The sequence below is a fragment of the Asterias amurensis genome, chromosome 5, assembly GCF_032118995.1.
Source record: "Asterias amurensis chromosome 5, ASM3211899v1".
Taxonomy (NCBI): domain Eukaryota; kingdom Metazoa; phylum Echinodermata; class Asteroidea; order Forcipulatida; family Asteriidae; genus Asterias; species Asterias amurensis.
In genome coordinates, this window is record NC_092652.1 from 4,478,354 (window position 1) to 4,495,609 (window position 17,256).

The window sequence follows — 17,256 nt, forward strand, 5'->3', positions numbered from 1 at the left end:
TAGAATTTGTATGCCGGATGTTTTCATTTGTTTTATATTAATCCCAGCGGAAGATATCCCCCCCCCCAAAAAAAAGGTGATATCCTATTTGTGTTATATTACACAAAAATATGCTTTTAAAATATATATGTTTTTAGTTCTGAAAGTAAGAGTTGCTGAATCCTACCCCTGATCCTTGTTTTCTTGTCCATTTTTTTCCCCCCAATTCAATGAAAATTTGTTTGATGTTGTTCCCATCAATCTGCTTACATTCCCAAATTAAATCTTACTTTTGTGTCACTCTCTTTATTTACCTCCATCTCAACCCCCTTGCTTTCTTAAACCCACTCATCTTCCATCCTCACCTCCCTTCCCTCCTGTCTCCTCACCTTCATTTCTTGTTTATTGTCCCCATTTAAATTGAACGTTGATTTGCCATTAAACATTGATCCCATCAATCTGCTTACATTCCAAAATTAAATCTTTGTTTTGTCTCATTCCCTCCTCTAAATCCTCCCTGCTTTCTTAAACCCACTCATCACCCTCCCCTCCCCATTTCCTCATCTTCATCTCTTCCATCAATCTTCTCCCCCCCCCCCCCCTCGTATTTCTCCCCCAGGTTGGGACGTCGAGAAGGGAAATGAGGACGGCCTGAAGCCAGACTTCCTGATCTCGCTAACTGCTCCCAAGAAAGCAGCCGAACACTTCAAGGGAAAGTACCATTATCTAGGCGGACGTTTTGTACCTCCAGAGTTGGCCCACAAGTATCAACTATCACTCCCGAATTACCCAGGGGCAGACTGTGTCGTGGAATTGACAACAAAGTCATCAATTTAACAAACAAGAATATTCAATTATAATTCCCTGTGTAAATATTTTCTAATTGTAAAAGTAGATCTTCTCATTCAATGCTAGCCATTATGACATGAATTTAGTGTCAACATAACATAGTAAAAGAAAGGTACAAAAGACAAAACATTCCCTCAAAAACAGGCATGGAATTTCATCTTGGGAGGGCAAGGCCATTTTCATTTTGGCACTTCCATTGGAAAATCTAGAAGTTTGCGGAAAACTTTTGAAGGGGCACCAAGTCCAAGAACAGTGCAAGTTGACATGGCCTCTGTGTAATTCCAGGCCTGCAAAAATATAGATGGTTCCCGTCAACCTCGCTACCATGGGCAGCGCGCCGTATCACGCTAGCTCTGCGTACGTCTCTAACCCCTGGGAGAGAAACTCCGATCTGGGTCTTCGATTGGCTATCATATACGCGCAAAATTTGAAACGCCAAAACGCGTGCATATATAAAGATATACGTGTTCACTTTTTTTTGTCACGCAACACTGAATGCCAAAGCAAGTTTATTACTTTTATTACACACAGCGCATCCAGCGTGTGCGCGACTAACGCCCAACACAGAACGGAGCAACCATAGGACTAATTGTAATATCCCTTATATTTGGATATTTTTGAGTTACACTTCCAGGGGTTACGATCAAGCAGGGCATGCTGGGAAAAAAATGGCGCGGCGAGATCGATCACCCCTGGGAACGAGGTTGGGTTCCTGTGTAACTGCAGTGTAAAGTCCGCCACCTTAACAGTCAAATCAGACATGTTATTGTGCACAACTATGCTTTAAGGGTTAAAGGCAGTGGACACTGGACACTATTGGTAATTACTCGAAATAATTATTAGCATAAAACCTTACTTGGTGACGAGTAATGGGGAGAGGTTGATAGTATGAAACATTGTGAAAAACGGCTCCCTCTGAAGTGACACAGTTTTCAAGAAAGAAGTAATTTTCCACGAATTTGGTTTTGAGACCTTAGATTTAGAATTTGAGGTCTCGAAATCAACCACGCACACAACTTCGTGTGACAAGGGTGTTTTTCTTTCATTACTATCTCGCAACTAGACGACCAATTGAGCTCAAATTTTCACAGGTTTGTTATTTCATGCATATGTTGAAATACACCAAGTGAGAAGACTGGTCTGGAATCCAGGCCTCGTTATTGAAATGATGGCAATTCCACCTTTTGACAACCCCTGGAGTTATAGATTCCATACAAGGAGCTTTGGGATTAGTATCCTCAGCACTAAATAAGTACACCAAGAGCATGACTTATTTTATCTGGAGAAAAGTACAGCAGTTTTTTGTTAACCAGCAGACTTGAAAAGTCTAAATTCAGATAAAAGTCTGAAATTTCTCATCCCTGCCAAAACCAAAACCCAAGTTGCCTGTAAAAATGGCATCTATTGGGAACTATCTATCTACATCTACAATTCGTCTATTAGGCCTAACCTTTCCAGAATAGTACAGAGATAATGCTGAGTACCACTGCTCATAAGTGTGTCTGTTATGTCAGCTACGATTACTACCCTATGTTCCGACAACTCTATGTTTCGAAACCCCTATGCTCCGTCACCCCTATTGTATGTTTCTAAACCCTAACCCCAACACTTGTGTAAGAATCACAAGTTTGTTTTTTTGAGAATCACAAAGGTTTTTTTTTTTAAGCAGAGGAGTATCGGAATATAGAGCAGTCGCTGTCAGCTTTCCGTGAGATTTCTAGACCATTGGTAACAAATCATTTTGATACACAGCCAAACTGGCTGCATGCATATTTCCCTCGCGGCAGACCCAGTTCTTTTAAGACAGTTTGAGCTCATCTGCCGCATAATGATAATGATAGTCCCTCAAAGTCTAGGTTTGGAAGCCTGTGGCCAAACACAACTCAAGTTTGATTACTTCTTATTGAATCCTAATGATTGAAGAAATTACATTGTAAAGGGATGCAAACTTTGATAAATATTCTGGATATCTCTTTCTGAATATATAGACGGAAACATTTCTGTATGCTGCCACCACCATTTCATTTGTTATGAAATCAATTAGTATCTAGTTTACTCAAATATGATATTCCTTCTGATAAAAATGAGAGAACTATTGGTGGCAGGATATGAAAATCTTTCCATATAGAAATTATAAATGTACCAAAGGTGTCTCCCTGTCTCATAATTTCTGCGAAGAATTCAACAAAGTTTTAATTTCTTTTTGAAATGGTTCTTAATGGGTTAAATTGTAGCATACATGTAGATGTGTCGAGGTTTTCTTTAATACAGTGTAAAAATAGAGGGCTTGTTGTGTACATTTTAGGTGAAGGTATAAACATTTATGAAATTCTGTAAACTTGTAGACTCATGTACTGTCAAAATAATAAGTACACAAACCATTTTATTATGATCGTTTTGAGAACATTTTATTTTGTTTAATACACCTTGGTCCAAAAACATCAAAGAGTGGGAGTAAAATATGTCTGGTCTCCTCTTTACCTTGAGGTGAAATTATGTCGAGAAATTGATGCAGTCTTTTAAGAAAGACCAAAGAAACTTTTGTTAGTGCCAATATCCATGTTAGAGTAATATGTCAGTTTACTGTTCCAATCACCAGTAAGTTGAAATGTAAACAAATTTGTTTTTACAAAGTACATACGTCGAGTTAACCCAACGGTTCTTTTCAGAACCACCCCAACTCATTTAGAGATTGTTATTACATGGTGTTACCGCAAACTCTTCTATATAAAGTACATACGGCAAGTCTTTTTTCCAGGTATTCTATCCATTGATTAATGTAGTATTAATTTTCTTTTCAGAATGGAAATGGAATCAAGGTATTCAGGATCCTCAAGATCGGGGCCAAATTTCATGGTTCTGCTTACTGGCTAAGCAAAAAATCTGCGCTTATGGAAGCAGGGAATTCCGCGCTTACCTCTGAAGCATATTTTACAGGTTAGCAGGACCTATGGATTGTGCTAGGCATTCTTTGCTTACACAGCTGGCGCAGCAATTAGGCGCATGCACCGTAAGCGGAGATTGGTGATTGAAGCAAAGTTATCGACAGTAAGCAGAGCCATGTAATTTGGCCCGGTTCTTGGCATTGGCATATGGGGACTCTTTGGTTGTGGGGGGGGGGGGGGGGGGGGGGTACAGATAGACGTGTAATGTTAATTTGACTGACATTTTAAAATAAAGAAAAAACACAAATACCAATTGGTAATACCAAGTACAGTGTTTGTTTAACTTTCCTTGTCCAGTGTTTTTTTCTTCTTGATGTGCCCACCGTCGCTGTTTTGCCTTAATTTTGGAGGGCAGTTGCCCCTGTCCCCCCTGGGTGGTACCCCCCCATTTTCTTCTGTACAGGATCAAATCGAAGGGTTCTATTCAAACTTTAAAACAGGTTAAATGCAATCTAGTATCTGTTTGCACTTGGAGTGTGCACACAGCTTGGCTAATATTAGCCAAGAACTTGATCCAGCCGTAGCGCTGATTCACATGTTTACGACAAAACGCCGCTTGTGTGTACAACAATCGGAACATGTACCCAGCTTTACTGAAGTTCTTGTTATTAACTTGAAGGTTATATAAACTGGCATCAGTAGAGCCTACTGCTTCATTTTAGAGACTAAAATTTAAACTTAAAAAATTGCCAAAATTTGACAAAAATGCTGGACTTACTACCCTTTATGATTTTTTTCTATTTTTTGGCCTATTTTTCAAGTATCAATATTTCCCAAAATACAGCTTAAAACTGAGGTCAAGTTATATGAACTGGCATCAGTAGAGCCTACTGCATCATTTACGAGACTAAAATTTAAACTTAAAAAAATTGCCAAAATTTGATAAAAATGCTGGACTTTTGATTTTTTTTCAATATTTGCCCTATTTTTCAAGTATCAATATTTCCCAAAATACAGCTTACATCTTAGGTCAAGTTATATAAAAAGGCAACAGTAGAGTCTACCGCATCATTTCAAAACATAAAACTGAAACTTAAAAATTTGCCAAAATTTGACAAAAATGCTGGACTTACCCCTTATGATTTTTCAATTTTTTGGCCTATTTTTCAAGTATCAATATTTCCCAAAATACAGCTTAAAACTGAGGTCAAGTTATATAAAAAGGCAACAGTAGAGTCTATCGCATCATTTCAAAACATATAACTGATACTTAAAAATTTGCCAAAATTTGACAAAAATGCTGGACTTACCCCTTATGATTTTTCAATTTTTTGGCCTATTTTTCAAGTATCAATATTTCCCAAAATACAGCTTACATCTTAGGTCAAGTTATATAAAAAGGCAACAGTAGAGTCTACCGCATCATTTCAAAACATAAAACTGAAACTTAAAAAATTGCCAAAATTTGACAAAAATGCTGGACTTACTACCCTTTATGATTTTTTTCAATTTTTTGCCCTATTTTTCAAGTATCAATATTTCCCAAAATACAGCTTAAAACTGAGGTCATATATAAACTGCCATCATTAGTGCTTTCTGCATCATTTTAGAGACTAAAATTTACACTTAAAAGTTTGCCCAAATTTGACAAAAATGCTGGACTTGCCCCTTATGATTTTTTCTATTTGTTGGTCTGTTTTTCAAGTATCAATATTTCCCAAAATACAGCTCACATCTTAGGTCAAGTTATATAAAAAGGCAACAGTAGAGTCTACCGCATCATTTCAAAACATAAAACTGAAACTTAAAAATTTGCCAAAATTTGACAAAAATGCTGGACTTATGATTTTTTCAATTTTTTTGCCTATTTTTCAAGTATCAATATTTCCAAAAATACAGCTTAAAACTGAAGTCAAGTTATATAAACTGGCATCAGTAGAGCCCGCTGCATCATTTTAGAGCTTAAAATTTAAACATAAAAATTTGCCAAAATTTGATAAAAAATACTGGACTTACCCCTTATGATTTAAAAAAAAATGTTTGCCTGTTTTTTTGAAGTATCGATAATTTATTTCCCAAATATAGCTCAAATCATACATGTAGGTCAAGTTATATCAAAAAGGCATCAGTAGGGCCTATTGCATCATTTTAGAAACATTTTTTGTTTTTTAATAATGCAACATTTCAGATTAAACAATTCACAGGAAATTTATTCCCGACATTAGTTTCACACACAATGTTTAGAGAAATAAATTCATTCTATTTTATTTTAATTTTTGTTTTAATCAGAACAATTATGTATCACACCTTTAAAAAAAACCCAATATTTACATTTATGTATAAACGATGTACTAATCAGTACATTATTTAAAAAGTAAATAAAAAAAATAGTTCCAAAGCTAAATTGAATGATTTGTATAGTGTTTACAATTTGTTACTGAATATTCATTTTAATTTTGTTTATCCTAACGCTGATGTGTGTTAGCAAAGTAAACTCGATACCTTCCAGTAGGTACTGTGAACAAAATCACAGGCATATTACTCGGGTTGGATTCAAACCCAAGTTCTTTTCGCAATTCTAGAGGAGTGTCTTACCAACTAGACCACAGAGATTGCCCGATAGCTAGAGGCAGTTCGATTCCTATATTTAAGCAGCGGGTACCGCTCGAAAAGTATACAGTGCTAACACATCAGTATCAGGGTAAAAACAAAAACAAAATTTGGTTTATTTTGACAAAATTTCACCAAATAAAAAGTCAAAGAATAAAGGAATTTGGAATTTTTTCTTAATCCCCGATGTTAACTTAACAACTCTTAAATTATGATACTGATTTTAAACGTCAACTGGCTAAGGAAATGGTCCTCTCTTCTCTATTAGGGGTTTGTTTGTGAGGTTAATTACGCCAATCCAGAAAGAAGACAAAAACTGTTAGTCAAACCAACCACTATATATTATCCCTACAGTTGTAGGTTGGTTAGGCACTTTCGGCCTGTTCCAAGTCCCATGCCAAAAGTGTACATTTTCAAAACTACTAATGGAGCCTAACCTGACGCTATGGTTTTGAAAAGGGCCGTAGAATTAGCCAGAGACACTGGGTGCCTCGGGCCGTATTTGATTTGTCGGCTACAGCTACAGCTACATTTGTTACTAAGGAGGTTCTATACTTCACTGCAAGACAACACAGAATTCTAGATGTAGCTGAAGCTGTAGTAATTCGGACTTGGCCTGAGCATCTTTTCCACCCCCCTATTGTGAAAATGGACTCACTACTTTTACCTCATCAACCAGGTGTTTGTATAGCCCTCCAACACAACTCCAAACCAGCAATTGAAAGATGCAAGTATTAACCATTTGAGAATGCTTTAAAAAAAAAAAGACTTTGCCAATGAGTTCAAACTGAAGAAACTAATGTAAAAAAACACTTGAACAATAGCAATTTACGGCTACTCTTGAGACACCACGATGATATCCGTTTCCCCTCCTGGAGTTCTTGGAGTACCCACAGCATCTTGAGTTCTTGGAGTACCCACAGCATCTTGGTTGGCCTCTGGTTCCACTGGTTCATTGTAGGGCGGTCCTAAATACTTCCTCACACCTACACACCCATGGAAGCATAGACCTTTTGGCATGGACGCTACCATGCTCCATGAATTAGCGACTGCATCAAAAACCTCCACCTTGTCCAGATGGTGTCTCAGCTCCCCACCCGTGACATAAAGACGACGCCCGACAACAGCAACGCTCGGCGTGTTGCGTTTATACCGCATAGGTTCTGCTTTGGCGGACTGGTAAGTGTCTGGATCGTAAATCGCAACCTCTTTGATTCGGCTTCCTCCGAGAATGTAGATGGCGTCTTGGAAGGCGACAACGGGAAAAAGTTGCCTGTTGAGCCCCGAGCAAGGCTGTATCATGCATTGTTTGGTTTCGAGGTCAAAGCATTGGACGGCGCACATTAATCTAGTATGCACCAACCAGCCAATTATGTATAGTTTGTGATTCAGACCAGCCACAGTCAGGTTACTCTCCGTGGGGTTGGCTTCACCAATGATTTCCCATACGTTCTTCAGGGGATCATACCTTTCAATCTCGGTGACCCCAGCCTCGTCTGTTTCCCCGCCAACTACGAAGACTGCTCCATCTAGACCGATTGATGTGTGGTTGAACCTTGGAAGTTTGAGATTTGGGAGTTGGAGCCATTTATCCTGTGCCGTCCTGTAGCACCAAACCTCGGACGTTGCGTCACCCTCTTTAAAACCGCCGCTGATGTAAATATTGTCGTCTAGTGTTGTGACGCTGTAGTCAGTTTGCTGGAATGGAAGACTAGTCAGTGTCTCCCACGCGTCGAAGCGAGGATCGTAGTAAACGACATCCTTCACCCAGTGCCTGCTAGTCTCCATTCCTCCCACTACGACCAACAAGTCATTCATCAGTGACGGACGCGGCTTAAGTGAGTCATTGTGCATCTCTTTCCCTTTCAGTGCAGAGTCTCGTAGATTTCTAGCCTCCTTCACAAGCTGTCGACACTTATCACTGTTGATAAGGAGAGGGTTGGATTCAAGACTGCTTGAGAAGAGTCTATCACTGAGGAGAGGTAATCTAAGATGCTGTAAGATCCTGGGTAAATCCGATGCTCGGTTAATTTCATCGTGTCTTACCCATCTCATAACGCCCTCATAAACTACGTCTTCAACTGTAACATTCAATTCGTCGCATGATATATACTCAACAAGTTGGTCGACGGATATCTCCAAGAACTCATCCTGGGCGAAAACATCAGTCGGGGATTCGAGGGCAATCATCCAAGCGGACTGATGGAAGTCGACGCATCTGCATTCCAAGGCGAGATGGGAGAACCTTAGACAGTTCCTCGGGGATATTGCTTTTTGGAGAAAGCTGGAGCACAGTTTAATGATAGTTGGGTATTCCAGCATGCACGCCGCTCTTAAAACACTAGCTGCCGTTTCCTCTCCGAGGTCCAGCCTTGACGTATACACAAAATTAACAACTCTCTGAAGAGCATCAGGCTTCAGATTGTCCAGGCAAACACGATTGTCACTAACTTTGCATTTGGAGATCACCCTGTCAAAGTAGGGACTACTGGCTGCAAGAACGCATCTATGACACAGAAATATTACACCATTGCATTCAAGAGAGAAATCCACAAATTTACTCTCTGCTCGCTGTCTGTTAAGTTCTGAAAGAATAAAATTACTTTGGTCGTCCTTTGAGGTACCAAGAGCAGTCACCTTTTCTACTTGATATACTTCTGATGCTGGCTGGATGACGTCAACTTGTTCAGTGGTGGATGCGTTGGCCGTTTCTTGATCGTCAAGGTCAAGTTGTTCAACCAGACTGGTATCAATGTCCAGATCTGGATCGGGTGCTTGAGGGGTTCGAGGAGAGATTTCCGCTAAATCATCCATTCTGTTGCTGGGTGTAGACAATCTATGTAGGAAAGTAAAACAGAAATTAATATTTGAGATTTAGAAATGTTGATCAGTAGTTTAGTTGGGTAACAATAATCTTAGTATTCTCTTTTTTTTTAAATGTATAGAGCGTGCTTAAAAACCTGAAGACAAAAAAGTTCTTTGTTTTGTATGTATACACATGTCCCTTTTGTGCGTATTCCTTTGTTCAGTGCACTTATAAGAAAAAAACATATTTTTCAACACTGAATCATTTTCCAAGATTTCTGAGGGTTGGTGTAACCCTGTGCCATACAGTTTCCATCAATGCTGTGTTTACAATGTCGTGTTTACAAGCTTACCATGAATTTTAAATGCAATTTGACTCCAAAAATGGGAAGCAAGGTAGACAGATATTGGAAAAAAAACATTGTTGCAAGCTGCGATAGAGGGTCAAACAACTTTTACAAAATTTGCTTGTTATAAGTACCATAACTCTTGCACCAACCTGGTCCCACGCGGCTGCTGTCTGTCTACCTAGCTCATCATTTTAGAAGTCAAACAGCACTTAAAAAATTATGGTAAGCTTTTAAACTCTGCATTACAGATTGAAAGAAAAACCCTAGCCCTACAAAAGGTACAGACAATATGCTTGTCATGTGTGGACATGACGTAACCATGGAAACCCTTACAGAGAGAAGATCAGGTTGATACAAAATAAAAGCACAGTGAGTTATTCATCTGTGATAATTTTTAAATAAGTTCTTTTCTTTCCCCCGCAATTTAATAGGTCTGCATGTATGGTCATTCAATAAAGCTGTACACCAGACGCACAAGAACCAAACTATAGCTGTCACTTTTCATGCTTTGTGTACAAAACATATGTCCACGCGTATGGGAACCACGAAGCTCGCACAGGGTACCAGTATGTGTACACTCTAGATGTAAGTGGTTCCCGGACGCCTGGACATGTTTTGTACACAAAGTACGGATCGGGTTCTTTCCAGGACGAACGTGTGCAGATAATTCTCCACGTACATGCTGGGGAAAAATAATACGTCCACGATTGCACGTGTCGTGAATTCGCAATGCGTTCAGGGGTTCGTAGTGCAGTGGTAAAACGGAATAGATGGGGACTGAATAACAGTATTAATTTTAAACAATTTTTGAGATTGCGGAGTGGTTTTCGTGTACCTCGTCCTAGGTCAATGAGAGTTCAAAGAACACGTAGAGCCTAATTTGGGCGAGATTTGATTTTAAAAAGAGAGATTTTACCTCATTATCGAAATGCAAAAAACCCCTCGTTTGTGTTGTAAGACATGTCAACCTATGCTGCTAGATGTTTGTGGAGACGATAGCCGAACGAACCTCTCATAGTTCTAGGAGTATTACCAGGGCTAGATTCGAACATGGAGGTATGATTCGAATCAGATTCAGTGGCACTGTAGCTAATTTAGGGCAGATAAATTGGTGGCGAGGTGCGGGAAATTATCCAGTGCGGCAATAAAACAATGACCACACTAGTGGGTAGCTACAAAAGCCACCAACCAAGGGTTAGAATTAGACCGCAGAGTCGAGAAATGGAAATAATCAACAAACAAAACACGCGATATAGAAACGATACAACAACTACGCGAGTACGACTCGTCTTACGTCACACACAATACAGAGAAGATTCAACAATAAGCAAGTTAAAAATATCACAATCCAAACGTGAATATATTATGAAAATGACAGACATACATGGAGCAGCTTTCATACGACATGCACCTTGCAGAATGCTTGAGGTTGGCCGGTTATTTTGATGTCTTGACGAGACTTGCACAGAGGTTTAATTAATTTTAGACAGAGTCTACCATTTTATTTAGTTTCGTCTGCTATAAGTGGGTAGCGCCCTCTACAGTTTGGTATTTATACATCGCAATAAAACTTTCAGCCACACAGGAGAGTACTATTTGTATAATGTATAGGGAGGCATGGATGGACATGTACATATTGGGGAGAACAGTTGATTTGCCAGAAATTTTACAGATTTAACAGAATTAACAATTTTAACATGGGGTAAAACATGCCTTCTCCCCCCTTCTGTTTCTCTGTCATTTTGTCTTCTTCTTGCTGTGCCAGAACTTGTCCACTGTTTTTTATACCTACATTTTTTGGGATGACAGTTGCCCCTTTCCCACCTAGATTGTTCGCCTGTGTAGAAGAATTGTTTTTGAAAGTGTAAAGGAAGAAAATAATGAAAGAACAAAGCAAACAACTAGTCAATCACCATTCTGTTGAGGGAACAGGGGGTGGGGGATATAAGAACAATAATGTACCCCTATGAAAGAAACTTTGCCACTAGTTGTTCCTCACTACTTTTTCCCAAAAGGAATAATATCGAAATTTGAGTAAATTAAACACTAATTCATTTAACTTTATTTCCACCTCTCCCTCAACTTATTTCAAAACATATTAATGATAAAGTGGTGGCAGGATACAGATGTTTTTTTCCGCTTTGCATTTAAGAGAGCTCATAACTCAAGAAATAACTACTCTTACACAAACAATGGTTTTAGGTTCTGCTACATTCACTGTTTTATTTCCACTGAGTCCATTCCTGAGATCTGTCACCATTTCATTTCAAATTGAATCCATTCTCCTGATTACAAAGTTTAAAACGTTACATTTTTTCACATTTTATGTTATGACAATAATCTACACTCTGTTAGCTCAGGAGCACACAGACACAATACAAAAATAATAAGAAAATAATTAATTACACCCCTAAAATCTTTCTACAGTAGCTTTAAATCTTGTCCCTTTTAGCTTTTACACTAATTGCATTTACATTCAATTTGTGAGCAGCTACAATTCTACCATCGTTAATTTTAACCAAAATGAGTGATTGAATTGGCTATCATTAATGGTACTTTTCCATCACAACCAATTTGCACTTACATACATTTTTAAAATCCACTTTTGTGGCATGTCGTCGCCGAGTGATCTATAGTGCATAGGACCCAAGCTCTAGTGCCCAAATCATCATGGTGTGGGTTTGAATTCCGGTCAGGCACTGTGTCCATGATCAAAACACTTAAAGACAGTGGACACTATTGGTAATTGTCAAAGACTAGTCTTCACAGTTGGTGTATCTCAACATATGCATAAAATAACAAACCTGTGAAAATTTGAGCTCAATCGATCGTCGAAGTTGCGAGATAATAATGAAAGAAAAAACACCCTTGTCACACAGAGTTGTGTGCTTTCAGATGCTTGATTTCGAGACCTCAAATTTTAAAAATTACTTCTTTCTTGAAAACTACATTACTTCTGAGGGAGCCGTTTCTCAGAATCTTTCACACCATCAACCTCTCCCCATTACTCATAATCAAGAAAGGTTTAATGATAAAAGTTATTTTGAGTTACTACCAATAGTGTCCACTGCCTTTAACTTAACTTCCTGCTCTTCACCCAGAGGTAAATGGGGTACCTGGTAGGGCAGGCAGAGGTGGTTCTACTGATTGATTGATTTAGCTTGGTGTGCTACCCAGGGAGCTGAGATGGCATAAGGAATAACACAAATGGCCCATTGCAAAGTTAAAATAATTGAAGAGCTATTATTATTTTGATATAAATCTCAAAACAAAAATGAACCCGATTGCAACTTTGCATAGCTATACTGAATTGGCCAACCACTCTACATGTGACAAAACCAAATCAGTGAACAGCTGTTGCATAATAACTAGTGAACCCAGCCCCCAACTGGGTATTTCTTGATCTAGATTCTACATGATCAGTAATGTCCCATAATAAACCCTCCCTATATTTCTGTACTTGGTAAGTTCCCAAAAACCCAACCCAAAACACTACAGTCACATTGAGCATTCAAAAAGAATAACATACAACTCAATGAGGAGTTAGTTTTGGCAGCTGAACCCAAAAGAGGTTTTAGGTTGGGCTTAATTATAGTTAAGTCTCAAGAACCACGAAATTGCTTTTGGATCAACTGCCAATATGCACCCCAGTGGCAAGGTCACAAAGATAGCAGACGATGCATTGGTATGATCGACACGTCCTGATTTACAGAAACTAATTTACATGTAAATAACTATGTAAGATCTGATTTAACTGTACAATTCTAATTTACAATTTTACACAAATCCGGGTGGTTACCGTGAATGTTTGTCCAATGGAGAGACATTTAAAGCAATTAAGACTACTTAAGCTGTGCACCTTTCTCCTTCCAACTAATTTGATTTTCAAATTGTTTTTGTCTTTTCTAGTACTGGACTAAAGGTTTCTTCACTGAATTGATATTTTTCTCACCAGGGGTCAAATCAGCAGTTAATAAGCTGATTTTGTGCTTACTTTGGGAGTTTTCATTTCATATCGTTGCAAACTGTAAGCACAAGAAAAGGCATGTTACCTTTGGTGCTTGTTGAGCTTCTTTACAGAAAATAATTCTAGACAACTGATGGGCCATTTTTATAGTTAAAATTATTGCACTTGTATAGTTTTATGCAGAGTAATGTTCAAAAAGGATGACAAATAATACTTCTACCTACCACAAATTCATGGCATAAATAACTTGCAGCAATATAGGAAAACCATAACATGTATTAAGATAAAACATCATAAAAACGTTAAACGTTTAAAGTATTTGTTCTAAAATACTAGATTGAAGGGGTTTTATAGAGCTAAGTTAATTGAATCGATTTGGTAACATTGATTTGAATGGGAGAGAACAAAGATGTCTTCAACATGATCAACTTCAAAAAGCTGAATCTTTCTTGAAGTATTTGTTTGGCTGCAGCAAAGTGCCAGAAGTTCACAGTTTGTTTGCTTGCGACCGAATCATAAATGACATTCAATCATGCGAGTGCCCAAAGTACCCTGTACTGGCTTGAAAGCAGCAATTTACAGAATGAAATGCGCATTTATATTGCCACTAATCATGGCTCAAAACAAAATAAATAAATCTTGCACATCGTCAACAGAATGCCAACATCATTAATGGCCTGAACCCATTGAGAAGTACAAGTGTGTTAATCTGTTCTGATGTCGATCCAATTTCAGAGCTTGTGAGCCTCTACTGGTTTCACAAAGTTGATGAGTAGAATTTTTTTCAAACAAATTGATTTGCTAAGCACAATGATGTAGGAGAGTACCAACTAGTCACAATATTATGGATGTCTAGGTATTTTGCCTGGCAAGCTATTCCTGTACTAAGCATATTTTACTAAACAGCTTAAAGATGGTTTGGCAGAAAATATTGCTTAAAAACCTGACCAATACTTCAAATTCAACCTTTCGTTTTAGATGACTTTGGAGTATTGAGGCAGTAGTGATCCTACATAACTCAGTGATTTTTTAATATTGGGGCTATTTCCTGCAGATACAAAGCAAAGAGAAACTCACAAATAACATGCGTCACGAGAGACATTATATTTAGCTGTAAATATTTGAAAATATTTTCAGAAACAATGGGTCAATGGTTGCTTGTGAAGTTAGTAGTTTAAGTCAGACGCGTAAATATTATATTACTTTATAAATAGATTACAATATTATGAATTGTGTTATTTTACACTGTGCACTATAATACAGTGTGTGTGAGTTAGGAATACTTTACAAGGGGTGAACAATTTTTAACGGCTAGCAGATTTTCTTGTTAGTACACTCAGGTTAAAATTGATCAAACTTATTATAGTTTTTAAAGTATTGTTAAGTCTGTTTTTTAAATACTACTGCAGACAATCTAACTTGAAAACTGTAGCTCATGCAAGCTTTTTTGCACATCCACACTGTTAAAAGCAATAGATTAGAACAAATGAAGTCAGTGGTAAATACATGTTTAGTAGAACGTTTTAACATTACAGATACAACAAGTCCTGTAATTACATATCCCACAAAGTGAGAGACAATTTGCATATATCCGTACCGACCAAATCTTGAATACCAAATCTAAAGCTCTCAATCTATTGGATAGGAATTTTAAAAATTGCTTTTTAATTTTTTTTAAAAAGAAGGGCAAGGGATGATTTGGCTTTAAAAACCTCCTACTAGTAAGTAACTGAAAGCAGGGAACCAGTTCCATGCATTACATGCCAACTTCACTGGTCCCCTATTTATTCTATTAAAGCAAAAGTGCTCGTCTATGTAATTGAATGCGGGTTAAAAAGTATCTATTCTTTTGTAAGTTTTGTACGACTCTTTGTTCATGGTAAACGAGATACTAAAGATAAAACCTTAGGAGTGAAAAACGCTTTGCTGTTATTTAGCTTGCTAATGTTAAACAATGCCTTTCACATTATTTAAACTTTTCTAAGAGTTTCATGCTCTTCTAGACTTAGAAAAAAAGGACAGAACTGAACATGTGCCACCAACAATCTTGCCAGAGTAGAGTTTCGGGCGAAATTAAGAAAAAATACTTAATTTCCCCAAATACTTCAGTAAACGCCAGCAAAAACTTTAAACATCTGTATTACACGTTTCATTGCTCATGCTACTTTTTTCTTGTAAATGCAAAAAGTCCAGAGTTTGAAATTCTTGCGCAAAAGATCTTCAGTCAAACATGTCTTCTTCCACACGTCACAAAAACATGAATTATTTTCCTAGTCCCGTTTTATTTTCAACATTAAGGATCTTTTTAAATTTATAACATCACACATATGCAACTGTATGAAGGGTGCTGACCAATGGGAGACTTTTGGATGCTTGGTGGCAGCAGACTTACCAGGTAAATTTCCATTGTTTACGTAGTTCTGAGTGTGCGCACATGATAGAGAACAATGGATTTTACCTGGTAAGTCTGCTGCCACCAAGCGTCCCAAAAGTCTCCCATTAACCACAACATAAAATTTAGGTGACTATCAACTACTTTCATCATACAATAAAAAAAGTAGAATTATGTCACACGAACAGGATAGCTATTTTTATGACACAACTAAAATAACAAAATGGCATGTCTGCAATACTCAGTTTGGTAATAAAAAAATTAAAAAGTCCAAGACATTGTGAAGAAGTTACTCCATTCCTTGGACATAGTCAATGTGAACGAGTCCTGATTGGTCGCCCTGTGAACACATCAGCCAATCAGGGTCCACCTGTTCTTTCACCGTCATGATGGAGCCTTTGGTGAAACTGAGTTCGTCTTCGGACATGGTCACATGATGGCACCGCGCCTTAACTGGACTCCTACGATTAAAAACACACAGTTCCAAAATGAAATATTCATGTATTCATTCTGATTGGTCGAAAGGAGATCATTTTAAATGTGCAGGGTTGGATTTCACAAAGAGTTAAGACTAGTCTTATTTCGAGTTAGAACAAGTCACTTGCCTAACTGGTGACTAGCCTTAAAGGAACACGTTGCCTTGGTCTTTGAAAAGTTGGTCTTTGAAAAGCGTTTGTAACCGTTTGTTATGAAATGCATATGGTTAGAAAGATGATTTAAAAGTAGATTATAATGATCCACACAAGTATCACTCAAAATTGCACGGTTTTCATTTTACGTCGCGAACTAACACGGTCGGCCATTTATGGGAGTCAATGGCCGACCGCGTTGTCGACGAGGTAAAACAAAAACCACGTAATTTCGAGGCATATTTGTGTAGATCATTGTATTCTACTTTTACAAGATCTTTCTAACCACATCGATTTTATAACAAATGGTTACAGGACTCTTTTCAAAGACCAACTCGACCGATCCAAGGCAACGTGTTCCTTTAAGTTTTAAATATCTCCTAGGACTAGTCCTCAGTCCTAACTCTTTGTGAAATCAACCCCTGGGGTGGATTTCACAAAGAGTTAAGACAAGTCTTATCTGGAGTTAAGACGAGTTACTCGTCCTAGTTAGGACGAGTTACTCGTCCTAACTCTTTGTGAAATCGACCCCAGTACATGTATAAACACGTTGAGGATTGTTTAAGCATAGCCTGAGGAAATCAAGTCAAAAGAAGGCACTACAAGATGATGATTACACAGAGTCGCAAATTTCACGCCCCCAACTTAAGTTGGTAGTTGTGGTCTAGATTTGTAGGCCATAGTTTTGAACTAACACACAACTTTGAAAATTAAGCACCTAAGTTCAGAACTTCAGAGCTGATGCTAAATTTGCTGGTTCTCAACATTTTAAAGGCTTTTGGATGTTTTT

General features: G+C 38.0%; 3 protein-coding genes across 6 annotated transcripts in view; 1 reads left to right on the forward strand and 2 right to left on the reverse strand.

The window, feature by feature from the left end:
* Positions 1 to 3,950, forward strand: part of LOC139937110 (NAD(P)H-hydrate epimerase-like) — a 115,736-nt gene extending 111,786 nt beyond the window's left edge. For both annotated transcript variants that reach the window (XM_071932111.1, XM_071932112.1), the window contains one exon: positions 599 to 3,950. In XM_071932111.1, the coding sequence (XP_071788212.1) occupies positions 599 to 816 (218 nt within the window). In that variant the 3' untranslated portion in view covers positions 817 to 3,950. The remainder of the gene's footprint in view (positions 1 to 598) is intronic.
* LOC139937109 (kelch-like protein 21) lies at positions 3,946 to 11,007 on the reverse strand. Its single transcript, XM_071932110.1, has 2 exons — positions 10,863 to 11,007; positions 3,946 to 9,159 (listed from the first exon to the last, which is right to left on the reverse strand). The coding sequence occupies exons 1-2, from the start codon at positions 10,883 to 10,885 to the stop codon at positions 7,158 to 7,160; spliced, it is 2,025 nt and encodes a 674-aa protein (XP_071788211.1). The 5' UTR covers positions 10,886 to 11,007; the 3' UTR covers positions 3,946 to 7,157.
* Positions 11,008 to 11,689: 682 nt separating this feature from the next.
* LOC139937217 (uncharacterized) overlaps positions 11,690 to 17,256 on the reverse strand; it is a 30,339-nt gene continuing 24,772 nt past the window's right edge. For all 3 annotated transcript variants that reach the window (XM_071932295.1, XM_071932296.1, XM_071932294.1), the window contains exon 11: positions 11,690 to 16,298. In XM_071932295.1, coding sequence (XP_071788396.1) covers positions 16,127 to 16,298 — 172 coding nt within the window. In that variant the 3' untranslated portion in view covers positions 11,690 to 16,126. The remainder of the gene's footprint in view (positions 16,299 to 17,256) is intronic.

Bases quoted from the DNA above. Each gene is read 5' to 3' on its own strand.
- LOC139937109 (XM_071932110.1), bottom strand. From the start codon at position 10,885: ATGTCGTATGAAAGCTGCTCCAT. The intron at 9,160-10,862 runs GTATGTCTGTCA...TTTCCTACATAG, and splicing joins TCGTATGAAAGCTGCTCCAT to ATTGTCTACACCCAGCAACA.